At 39.8% G+C, this 13,272-nt stretch overlaps 1 protein-coding gene across 8 annotated transcripts in view; it reads left to right on the top strand.

The window, feature by feature from the left end:
* SLCO1C1 (solute carrier organic anion transporter family member 1C1) overlaps positions 1 to 13,272 on the top strand; it is a 54,245-nt gene that overhangs the window by 24,421 nt on the left and 16,552 nt on the right. For all 8 annotated transcript variants that reach the window (XM_084617990.1, XM_084617994.1, XM_084617992.1 and 5 more), the window contains 2 exons: positions 3,356 to 3,520; positions 13,040 to 13,235. In XM_084617990.1, coding sequence (XP_084474116.1) covers positions 3,356 to 3,520; positions 13,040 to 13,235 — 361 coding nt within the window. The remainder of the gene's footprint in view (positions 1 to 3,355; positions 3,521 to 13,039; positions 13,236 to 13,272) is intronic.

Here is a 13,272-nt window from a genome sequence, read left to right as displayed (position 1 = left end):
TGTTTAGTTTTACTCCTTACCTTTCAGGCTTGACTTCTGTTTAAAGGCTTCAGAGTTGATATTGGCTTAATGGCACCATAGGATTAAAAATATGAACAAAAGGGGCCCTCTAGTTGCTTCCTAGCCCTCATCTCCTATGGCAGTTTCTCCAGCTGGGTTTGTAACCCTGAAGTGATCCTTGAGGCTGTTGGGGGAGAATTTGCAAAAAGGGTAGATCTTTCCCTGTAAAAGTTGTATGTTTAAACAAACCCAATAGAAAAGGGACCTATAACCCACCCACCTTCAAAAAATAGCCAACATTACAGAAAGTTTGCAAACCCCTGCTGTAAAATCTTGGAAACCCGTGCTGTAAAATCTTGAGGGTGAGTGCAAGCACCATGTTCAGAAAAACGAATGGGAAAATAATTGGCTTCTACTCACATGAGCACGCTCAGGCTGAACAAAATGCAGGAAAAGGCAAAGTTATGGCATCTGCTTGTATGGAAGCAGGACATACAAATATTTTATTTATAAAGACCAAACCACACCACTTCAGTTGAACCTAATGCCCTTCCCTCTAATTTCTAGGAATTTATGTCAGCAAGTTGGCAAGAGAATTCCCAGTTATTCACTAGCAACAACTGGGATTTTGGATCAAAGTGAAATAAACCTGGGGATGTTGCAGCATTTTGGCTACCTAATGATAGAAGAATTGTGGTTGTTCTTTATTTAGTGAATGCATGCAACACTCATGCGCTAGAATGAGTTCCACTCATTTACATTAAGGTTAGGAACAAGCCAAGGATATAATAAACTTTGGCTAAAGCCTGAATTAAATCCCTCTGTTTGTGACAGGGAGGGGAAAAAGGTGAGAGATGGAGAAATTAATGGGGGCCTGAAAGAGCTTAGTAAATATTCTCTCTTTTATTGTCATGCCTACCTTTTGCTAGAAATATAAAAATATTGAAAGAAAGGCTGCTTGTGTGCTTTTCCAACATGCCTCAAAAGAGGACATATGGTTCATCTAGCCCAGTATCCTGTCTTCTGACAGTGGCTAATGCCAGATGCTTCAGAGGGAATGAACAGAAGAGGCCATCATCGAATGATCCATTCCCTGTTGTCTACTCCCAGCTTCTGGCAAATAGAGGCAAGGGACACCGACAGCACGGGGTTGCATCCCTGACCATCTTGGCTAATAGCCGTTGAAGGACCTATCTTCTATGAGAATTTCTAGTTCTTTTTTGAACGCTGGTATAGTTTAGGCCCCTGGTAATGAGTTCTACAGGTTGACTGTGCGTTATTTGAAGAAGTATTTCCTTTTGTGTGCTTTAAACCTGCTGCCTATTAATTTCATTGGGTGACCCCTAGTTCCTGTGTTATGTGAAGGAGTAAATAACACTTCCTTATTTACTTTCTCCACGCCAGTCATGATTTTATAGACCTCTATCACATTCCCCCTTGGTTGTCTCGTTTCTAAGCTGAAAAGTCCCAGTCTTTTTAATCTCTCCTCATACAAAAGCTATTCCATATCCCTAATCATTTTTGTTGCCCTTCTCTGTACTTTTTCCAATTCTAATGTATCTTTTTTGAGATGGGGTGACCAGAACTGCATGTGGTATTCAAGGTGTGGGCAACCATGGATTTATATAGAGGTGTTACGATACTTTCTGTCTTACTATCTATCCTTTTCCTAATGGTTCCTAACATTCTGTTTGCTTTTGTGACTGCTGCTGCATACTGAACAGATGTTTTCAGAGAACTATCCACAATGACTCAAGATCTTGCTTGAGTGGTAACAGCTAATTCAGATCCCATCATTTTGTATTGGGTTTATACAATACAAAATGGGATTATATTTTCCAATGTGCATTACTTTGCATGTATGAAGATTGAATTTTCTCTGCCATTTTGTTGCTCAGTCACCCAGTTTTGCGAGATCCCTTTTTAATTCTTTGCTTTGGACTTAGCTATCTTGAGTAATTTTGTCTTGCGTGCAATTTTTGCCACTTCACTGTTTACCCCTTTTTTCCAGCTCATTTATGACTATGTTGAACAGCACTGGTTCCAGCACAGACCTCTGGGGGACACCACTATTTACCTCTCTCCATTCTGAAAACTGACCATTTTTTCCTACGCATAGTTTCCTGCCTTTTAATCAGTTACTGACCTGTGAGAGAACCTACCTTCCTTATCTCATGACTGTTTATTTAGCTTAAGAGCCTTTGGTGAGGGTTCTTGTCAAAGGCTTTCTGAAAGTCTAAGTACACTACATCCACCGGATCGCCCTTATTCTCATGCTTGTTGACCTCCTCAACAAATTCTAATAGATTGGTGAGGCATGATTTCCCTTTACAAAAGCCAAGTTGACTCTTCTCCAACAAATCGTGTTCATCTATGTGTCTGATAATTCTGTTCTTTACTATAGTTTCAACCAATTTGCCTGGTACTGAAGATAGGCTCACTGGCCTGTAATTGCTGGGATCACCTCAGGAGCCTTTTATAAAAAATGGTGTCACATTACCTATTGTCCAGTTATTGGGTACAGAAGCTGATTTAAATGATAGGTTACATACCACATTTAGTAGTTCTGCAATTTCACATTTGAGTTCCTTCAGAACTTTTGGGTGAATACCATTTGGTCCTGGTGACTTATTACTGTTTAAATTAACATTTAAATTTATCAGTGAGAATTGGAAATCAACGTATTGTGAAATCATCTGAAAATATTGCCTTCTGAGATCCCTGCTCTGGCATATGTGTGAGTCAAAGAGTGACAGTCTGTAGAAGCAGTTTCCACAGAAGCAGATTGAAACTTATCCAAACTTCTCTGCCCTTTAAGGTTCATCCATCTCTAAAATATATACCACAGCTGATCAAAGTAGGGATGGGGCACAGTCTAGTTAAAGCACTGGGTGGGGGAAATCACAAGATCTGGATTCTAATTCCAGCTATTCCACAGACTTGTTTTTTTGTTGGCCTTAGATTTCCAAAAGTGGTCTCTAGTTTTGGGTGCCTCAACAGTTGAATAAGACAACTTGACCCATATAGGGTCAAGCCAGTTGAAGCCAGTGGGAAGTGTGGGTGCTCAGCGCACCTGAAAAATCAGGTCCTTAGTTGTCTAAAGTTGAATACCAAAAAAAGTGAGGCACTCAAAACAAAATGCCATTTTTGAAAGTTTGTTACTCACTTCCCCCGCACCCCCATCTGTAAAATAGGGATCATACCCATCTACCAGCAATGCTGGGGAACTGACTTCATTAATCTTTATTAAGCCTTTTGTGGTCCTTGATGGGAAGGTGAATTACAAAATAGTATTCATATTAATTATTATTTTTCCAGTTTGCTTTTCACTAACCTAGAGCATTTTCGTTTGCAGATTTCCTGCCATCAGTGAAGAACCTCTTCGGAAATCCAGTTTACTTTCTATATTTGTGTGCAAGCATCATTCAGTTCAATTCTTTAATTGGCATGGTAACATATAAACCAAAATATATTGAGCAACAGTATGGGCAATCATCTTCAAAAACAAATTTTGTTATAGGTATGTTAAGTCAACTTCTTGGTGCCTTAAAAATGGATTGCCAACTGGTAGACAGAAATGGGCAAAAAATGCTTCTGAAGACTGTACTTTCTGCTTCCCTTGTAAAATTTTAAAAAAACAGATACTGAAGATGAATCTGTTTTACCATTGAGTTTAGCACTTAATTAATTCTGAGTTTAAGTGTATGCAAGAGCTGCTGCAAGGGATTGTTGACATTTCTGGTTTACTTATCCTTCTTCCAGAAAATATAAAAGAAAAATATCAGGCAATCACAAGAAAATAACGTAAATCAGGAATTAATTTTAAAATACTTTCCGTAAATATATATTTATAAGTATTGCTCACTTCCTGACTTCCCATTCCAACAAAATGTGCATAAGTTCAGAAAGTGGGGTAGGGAGTCACTCACCACACTGGCGCCTCCTGCTGGGTGTTTCAGGATTTAGCTCAGCCCCAGCAATTGCGCCCCAGGTGGTGGTGGCTCTCCTGTCCTCACCTCCAACTGCAGACCTGTTACTGCTCCTTTCTCTTGGTGTCGGCTTTCTGGCACGGCCCTCCCACCATGTCACCATCTGGTTTCCCCCTCTTCCGGGGGATTCCTCCGGCAAGAGTCCAGCCACTCCTCATGGTGGCTTGCCAGTCGACAGCCAGGCCTCTCCTTCAGCGGTTAGTGTGAGGGACCCAGGCCCACCCACTACTCTGGGTCCCAGCCCAGGGACCCTGCAAAAAACAGCATCCTGCTGCCTCCTCCTTCCAGCTCACTGTCTCTATTCCCTGAGCCACTTCCCCACAGCCTCTGTTCCTCCAGCTCCTTTGCCCTCTTCCCAGGGCCTCAAGCCTGTAAGTCCTGGCAGGAGCCCTCTAGGAAGCCAATCTTCTCCCTAGGACTCCCTGCAGCAGACTAACCTGCTCTGGTCAGCAGGTTTTATATGGTTGGTTTTATATGGTCCAGCTAGGCCCTAATTAAGTGGTCCAGCCACCGCCCTAATTGTCTGCAGCTGTCACCCTAACTGGGTGTTTCCCCTGCAGCCACTCCTTTGGCTGCCTGCTGCTCAGCCTCCCTAGACTGGTTTTAACCTTCTCAGGCCAGTGTGGGGCAGGTGTCCCATCACAGGACCCAATCACAGAGTAGCTATAACATCTCTAGAATTTAGTTAAATAATCTAAGCAATTAGTTAAATAATGTTATTCTCAATTAATGGACGGAGATAAAGAAAACCAGCTGGGCTTCGTATTTACCTCCTGTAAAATACCTACAACTTTTAGTTATTTGCATGTAAGAGAATGTTAAAAAGAAAAGAATAAGTGATGCTGAAGTGAGCCACAGTGACATGACTCAGCATCAGGCCAGTATGTCTCTCAGTTGTCCTACTTTGCTCTTATTGTAAGATACCTCTTCCTGCTGCCTTCCGGTTGGTCTGTGCTACGCTGCTTGTTCTCCAGTTCCAGATCACACCTTCCTACTGCTGACTTCATCTCCCCCCCACCATTTCCAGGTTGTATCAATGTTATAGTGCATTCTCCATGAGACTTAAGGAAGATAACACATGTTCCCACCCATAAACTATCGCTATGCCCTAGGCGGACCCTGGACCCTGCAGAGAGTCCTTGCTGGAGCTGGGGCAGCACTGTCCCTGTTCAGACAGAAAGGGGTAGATCCACCAGACAAGGTATCTTTCATACACAGGTGGAGTGGGGATAATCCCTGGTTATTTCATTTTATTTCACTTGTTACAGTGAGCCTGTCATGAAAAGAGTACACCAGTTGCAATGGCCTAGATATTCAGTGCTGTCCTTGTATAGACCTTGGAGGCACTTCTTCATGCACATTCTAAAGTTCATAATTGTGTTTAACATTTGCTTGGACTAGGAGTGCAATATGGTATAATATAAAAGTATGCCATTAATCATACTGAGTCATGGTTAAATTTGGCTGCACCTGGGATGCCCTCTGGGATATTCTCTGTAAAGCCATTACCATTCAAATTCCTGCTCAAGATCCACTTCTAGCACGATGTCTATAAGATTGTATCCACCTAATATTGCTTCGGTCAAAATCTACATTAAGGCATCTGCTGCTATGTGATTTCTCTTACTAGAGAGTCTGGAAGTTGACATGTTTGTTTTACATGGCTTTACATTCCTTCATTGAGCTGATGCATTCTGATGCATACTTAAGACAAACACATGATTGACTATAAAGCAGTCTGCAATTTTGGGGGACATGGTCTTTGCTATTATTTATAAGATATCTAGTTCAAATGGAGAAATAAAAAACAAAGGCCCTCATTTCTTGGCAATATCTTTAGGATGGTTTCAGAGTAGCAGCCGTGTTAGTCTGTATCTGCAAAAAGAAAAGGAGTACTTGTGGCACCTAAGAGACTAACCAATTTATTTGAGCATAAGCTTTCGTGAGCTACAGCTCACTTCATCGGATCTAATACAGAAAAAACTGTCTTCATTTCATGGACCTCAAGACAGCATTGGTTGCACAGCATATGTGGAAAAGCCACATTGATCCATTGTGCTATGTTAATTCCTTAAAGATAGAAGTTGGAATTTCCTGACATGAGACCCCTAGAAATGTAGATAAGTAAAGGTGATGGCCAGAAAAGCATTCAAAACAATTCATATAAGCAATACAGTAGTTTGCATTGTATATAAAGATTTTCCTAGTGCTAAGCTTTCAGCTATGTGTGAAATGATTTAGGTATAATACCCATCTAATTTCACAAAGTACTGGAACAATGCTTGGCAAAGGCTATGTGGCTCTGCCGTGTTTGAAAGAGTTCTAGCTGTATGGCCATCACTATAAGGCAGATCACTGAATTCCTCCCTGCCAAAAAGCGTGGTCCAGGTAGCCAACAATGACCTTCCTGAGGATCTCTGCCTGAATTCCTTTGATAAATATCAGGATTAGCAAAGGCTGTGAGAGGGCTGAAGCATAGCAACTTCAAAACAGTTGGAAGTGTTTAAATAGTTACAGTACAAAGGTGCACTGCAGTATTCCTATTCAGCCCAAGGGGCCTGATGCATTCTTTAGGCAAAGTCTTGCTACTTTTTAAGTATTGTTTGTACCACTCCCAAAGATGAGGCTCAAACACAACGCAGTTGGACATGGTCCCTGCTCCAGAGAGCTTACCCGCTAGGGTTTAGAGCTGCCACCACAAATGAGAGCCGGCACTTTTTGTAGAACTAACAAGGTGAGAGTAGTGGGATGACAGACCTATATAAATAAGATCATGGAGTGACTCTTTTAGCTCAGCATTCTAAACACTGCTTTTTAAAAATCTTAAAGTGGGATTTTTAGAAGCACTGAGTTGTCAAATTTCTATTGCCAGAGACGCCAATGGGAGTTTTATCTTTGACTTCAATGCCAGCAGAATTAGGCCCACACCAAACACTTTTGAAAATCCCACCCTTCATTAACTGTCTTCCTATAGGCTCTGGCAGAAATTAGCTTTATCTTGTTTTATACTTAACTGTTTATTACAAACTATTGATAGGCATGCTTACCTCCACTATGTTCATTTTCAAATCAGTGAATTCATACAGTTTCCTGTAAAGATGAATGTTTAAAGAAACATGCAATTCAAATATATCACAATGCTTTCTAATTCAGTGGCAAACATATAATTCGTACAAGCTATACAGTGAAGGTATTACTTGTATGTATGGAGTAAACCTCTGAGCAATATAGAGCTATGGAAAATATTGTCTTTCATATAATATATACCACTGTTTTCTACTGGATTGAATAAGATCTATTCTAATAATTAATGGGCCATCTAGTAGCTGTCTTCAAAGCCTGCTTTGTTTCTCATGTACAAATCAAACCAAAATATGTGAAAGAAAATGAATAAATAGGATTCTGACGTACTTAAAAGCAGATACATGGGGTTTAAAAGTTGTGAACCTTTTTTATTAAACAAATAATTTGAAATAGTTTTTTAAAAACCCCTAATGATCTCATCCCAAACATGAACTATTGTATGAATATATTTTTTAAAAAATTTGCTTCTGTTTGTAAAAACAGTTTCAGGTCAATATCACTAGATATCAGTGTTATGTAATGGCTGTAAAATAGACAACCCTTTAAAAAGAAAAAAGACTTGATATATGGTCGTTTAGATTAGAACCGAGAAAATAATTTGCAGTGAAAAATTTAGCCAGTGGATTTCACTTTTGTTTATGTATCCATGATCTCTTATGATGTTCTCTTTACATTTTTCTTGAATGTTTTTGAAAGTATTGAATAGCTCTTTGATCTTCCGGTTTGTCTGAGCGCCGCTTGACACAGGACCCAAGTAGGTGAGCGTCAAAGATGGTCCTGTGCCACCCTTACGTTCCCCTAGTCTTGAGGCTGCCTATCTGGCCCCTGGTGTAAATTAGAGTGACCTCAGAGCTCTTCTTACTTTCACCTTGTTGCAACAAGCCCCCTAAAGGATTGTTCTGGGAGCTGAGACTGTAGTCAAGTTCAGAGGTACTCCAGTCATGCTCTAACATACCATCTATACTAGGAACTACGAGGGCATGACTTAGGGCTGGCCCCATTCCACCCTGGGGATTTCCCAATAAACCAGTTCCACTGTTAAGCTGGAGCAGAAAATTGGGAGGATCTGGCCCTTTGTCTGTTGACCGTGTGCAATCCATTTATTGTGGTTATTCAAAATTCAAATTATGTTTTTAAAGAGCTGGCTGAGGAGCTCACTGGACCATTAATGTTGATTTTCAATAAGTCTTGGAGCACTGGGGAAGTTCCAGAAGATCAGAAGAAAGATAATGTTGTGCCAGTTTTTAAAAAAGGGTAAATGGGACCACCTGGGTAATTATGGGCCTGTCAGTCAGACATCAATCCTGGGGAAAATAATGAGCTGGCTGATATGGGATTCAATAACTAACTAGAATTAAAGGAGGATAATGTAATTACTACAAGTAAATATGGATTTATGGAAAATAGATCCTGTCACACTCACTTTAACTTTTTTTGGATGAGATTACAAGTTTGGTTAATAAAAGTAATAGTGTTAACGTAATATACTTAGACTTCTATAAGTTATTTGACTTGGTACCGCGTGACAATTTGATTAAAAAACTAGGACAATATAAAATTAACATAGCACACATTAAATGGATTAAAAGCTAGCTAACTGATGGGTCTCAAAATAAAACTTTAAAAGGGGAACCGTCATTGAGTGTATCTGTTTCCAGTGGGGTCCTGAAAAGATCGGTTTTTGGCCCTACGACATTTAATATTTTTATCAGTGACCAGGAAGAAAACATAAAATCATCGCTGATGAAGTTTTCAGATGATACAAAAACTGGAGGGAGTGGTAAATAATGAAGAGGACAGGTCACTTAATACAGAGCAATCTGGATTGCTTGGTAAACTGGGTACGAGCAAACTGTGTGTGTTTTAATACAGCTAAATGTAAATGTTGGAACAAAGAATGTAGATCATACTTTCAGGATGGGAGACTCTATCCTGGGAAGCAGAGACTCTGAAGAGATTTGGGGGTTGTGGTGGATAATCAGCTCAACATGAGCTGAACAGTGTAACAATGTGGCCAAAAGAGCTAATGCCATCTTGGCATGCATAAACAGAGGATTTTTGAGTAGGAATAGAGAGGTTATTTTACCTCTGTATTTGGCACTGGTGTAACTACTGCTGGAATATTGTGTCCAGTTCTGCCCACAATTCAAGAAGATGCTGACAAATTGGAAAGGGTTTAGAGAAAAGACAGGAGACTGATTAAAGGATTAGAAATATGATACACTCAAGGAGCTCAATCTATTTAGCTTAAAAAAGAGAAGGTGAAGGTGTGCCTTGATTATAGTCTATAAGTACTTACATGGGGATAAATACTTAATGATGAGCTCTTCAATCTAACAGAGACATGTATAACATGATCCAATGGCTGGAAGTTGAAGCTAGACAAATTCAGACTGGAATTAGGGCGTAATTTTTAAGAATGAGAGTAATTAACCATTGGTACTGTTTAGAAAGATTCATGGTGGATTCTCCATTACTGACAATTTTTGAATTAAGATTGGAATTACTTTGGGGAAGTTCTATGGCTTGGGTAATACAGGAGGTCAGTGTCAATGATCATAATGGTCCCTTCTGGCCTTAGACTCTATGAATCTGGAGTATCCATTTAACCATACCTCCTTTTGTCACACTGCTGGGTTCCTATTATAGAAATCTTTGATATGCCATACAGAATAAGATACTGGATTTTTTTCCTTCTAAAACTAGGCAGTCCAAAATAAGCATGGACATCACAGTGATGTGTTTCTATAGTATACACCGGACCCTTGCTAGAACGCGCGTCTATATAACGCAAATTCAGATATAACGCAGTCGCGGCCATGGATCCCAAAATTAAGTATAGTACAATTTTTTTGAATTTTAAGTGACCTTGGTGTTCATTACCTTATCATTCATACAAGATCATTGGAGGAAAGACACATATACTGTATCACAGTCTGACAAGGAATTTGACTTAGAGGGATTTACAAAGGAGGAAGTTGGAAGAACAGACATGGAGTGGATGCAGGAGCTGTCCCAGCAACTGTCCGGGCTTGGGGTAACTGTTCTGCCACAAAATATTGAGTCCACGATTGTGTACGTTACTTAGTTAGCCTGCTAAAAAAGCATCAACGTCATATTTCTATAAGATTTTCCCCTGGGCAGAACTCCCCAAGGTATGTATGAGTTTTTTGTTCTACCATCATCGCCATGCATGTGTGTAGTTGCATCACTGAAATAATTTAGTCAAGTCCCTAAGACGATTGCTGTAGGCCTAGAACGCCATACAAATGTAATGTAATAAAAATGTATTTATCTTTAGAAAAATGTCGGGCAAAAGGAAGGCTTACTCAGTGAGGGAGAAATTGGACGCTATTGAATGTCTTAGAAATGGCGAAACCCAGGCAAAGATTAGCTACGATATTGGCATTAATGAGTCCACCTTTCGTGGATGGCTAAAGAATGCTGACAAGCTTGGAACTTACATGCATAACCTGGATGAAGAGCATGGCCTTTAAAGAAAACGAGCCCTTTTAGCGAATGATGCCGATCTTGATTCTGCGGTGTACATGTGGTTTGTGCAAGAACAGCAGAAAGGCATTCCAAATCTGGTCCGCTTATAGCCATGCAAGCGGAAAAATTTGACCAGGAACTTAATGGCAAATTTTAAGGGGAGTTTAGGTGGGCTATGGCAATTTCAGAAAAGACATGGAATCTCTCAGATTGCAGTTTCAGGAGAAAAACGCTCTGCTGACGCTGACGCCGTGCAATCGTATCCTGCGAAGCTAAGGGAAATTTTACAGGCAGAGGGTTACTCGGAGAAACAGGTTTACAATGCAGATGAAATAGGAATTTATTATAAAATGTTGCCCGATAAAACCCTGGATGTCAGAACAGATGAACATAAGAAAGAAGGATATAAACAGGCAAAAGATCGCCTTTCTTTATTGTTTTGTGTGAATGCAACAGGCAAGCATAAATTAAAACCATTGTGCATTGGAAAGTCTTGCATGCCTCAGTGCTTTCATCATGTAAATGTGAATTGCCTGCCATTTTCTTACAAGAACTCCAAATTTTCTTACAAGAATCCAAAAATTCCTGGATGACAAGTGAGATTTTTGAACAGTGGTTTTTCACCAAATTTCTCCCTTCAGTGCGAAAGCATTTGTGGGCAAAATGCTTAGAAGAAAAGACCATTCTTTTACTAGACAACTGTCCAGCGGATCCTCCAGCTGAAAGACTCAGAACCTGTGACGGTAAAATACAGGTTGAATACTTAGCTAAAAACACAACTTCCAAAATCCAGCCGCTTGATCAAAGTGTTATCACCATTTTTAAGCAGCACTATCAACAGAACTTGGTATGACAAATGATAGAAAGCGAGTTGTCTGTCACTGATTTTCTGAAGAAGTTGACCATAAAAGGCTTCTTTTACATTGGTGGTGATTCCCAGAATTTATTACGCTTTGAAACAATAAACTGCTGTTGGATGGTGTGACTGAGAGAGTCATTTGGCCACCTGCTCCTGGAAGAAAATGAAGAAAGCAGATCACAGTCTGACGAGGAATTCGACTTCGAGGGATTTACAGAAGAGGAAGTTGGAAGAACAGACATGGAGTGGATGCAGGAGCTGTCCCAGCAACTGTCTGGGCTTGGGGTAGCTGTTCTGCCACAAAATATCGAGTCCTGGATAAGAAGCGACGATGAAGCAGAAGAATTTAATGGATGACCAAATGCTTCAGGCTGTACGACCAAACAACATTCCAGAAGCTGAAGAATTGGCCTTCGCCGAGGAAGAAGAAGAGGAAGATGAAGTGGACATCATTCCAACGTCAGCTGCGACCGTAGCCGGCTTAGAGACTGCTTTGAGATGGTTTGAGACGCAAGACGTTGAGCCTATAAAAATTATGCAGCTACGTAGTCTTTTGCAGTTTGCTAAGCGGAAGCAGCACAGCAGCAAGAAGCAAAAGCAACTCACCGACTTTTTAAAGAAAAACTAGACTAGTTTATTGTCATGTCTACTTTAAATCTCTAATAAAGCAACACTTTTTTTTCTCGTTTATTGTTTCCTTCAAGCATGAGTTTATTTTCTAAGGTTTTCTATACTTTATGGATGTGAAGGTAATTAGCGCTACAAAAATTTCTATATACATATTTATATATACAGTGTAAATAAATGTGTCTATGGCATTCCATATGCGAAGATAGATGTTTCTCTATGGCATTCCATACGCGAAGATGGAAGTTCATGGCACCTGAAAGCGGACAATCGAAACAAAGCACACAAAGCATTTAACTGAATTTATTAAAATCGCTTCCGTTTCAAAATGCAATTTCCACTGACGCCTGTGGTGAGTACTGTGTCTTGTAGACTCGTTTTTCACGACAGTTCCGAGTTTTGATGCTATCATTAGCCTGCTATAGCTTGCAAATACAAAACAACATATACCTGTACTGAAATTTCAGTCACAAAAATATAATTTCATTTTAATGCGGTCCCCGCTATAACACGGTACTTGGCATGGATCCCAAATGGCGTGTTCTAGTGAGAGTCTGGTGTATTTAGTTATCTGTTAAGGTGTCTTCTAGTAACGTCCTGTTATGAAGTTATCAAGTTTTACATTATACAAAGTTTAGCATGGACTGGGGTCCATATGCATTACAGAAACAGAAATATAATAATAATTAAATAATAAATTAATAAATAATAAATAAATAATAATAAATTAATAAATAATAAATAAATAATAATAAATTAATAACTAGTAGCCATCTAGCACTTTACATCAGATGGAATGTAAAAGCCTACTGAAACACTGATTTAACAGTCTGTGTTGCATTCCATTGGCATGTTGATTTTGCACCATAAATGAATCAATTTGCAAGAAAATAATAATCAGTGAGTAGCTGATGCCGTACAATTTCGATGTTAAAGGTCCTCCTACTTAAAGTTTATGTGTATACTAATTCTTCTCATTTGTTTGTAGGTCTCATCAACATTCCTGCTGTGGCCTTTGGGATATTCTCAGGAGGACTGATCATGAAAAAATTCAGGATTAATGTTTTGGGGGCTGCAAGGCTGTCCTTGGGATCATCCTTCTTTGGTTACCTCTTGCTACTTTCATTATTTGCAATGGGCTGTGAGAACTCAGACGTGGCAGGACTGACTGTGTCTTATGAAGGGTATGTTGGAAAGTGCAACGTTGAGTGCAAAGTTCCA

This window comes from Lepidochelys olivacea (genome assembly GCF_965140295.1).
Source record: "Lepidochelys olivacea isolate rLepOli2 genome assembly, chromosome: 1".
NCBI lineage: Eukaryota > Metazoa > Chordata > Testudines > Cheloniidae > Lepidochelys > Lepidochelys olivacea.
The sequence above is the reverse complement of the archived record's forward strand: the minus strand, read 5'-3'. Positions and strand labels throughout refer to the sequence as shown.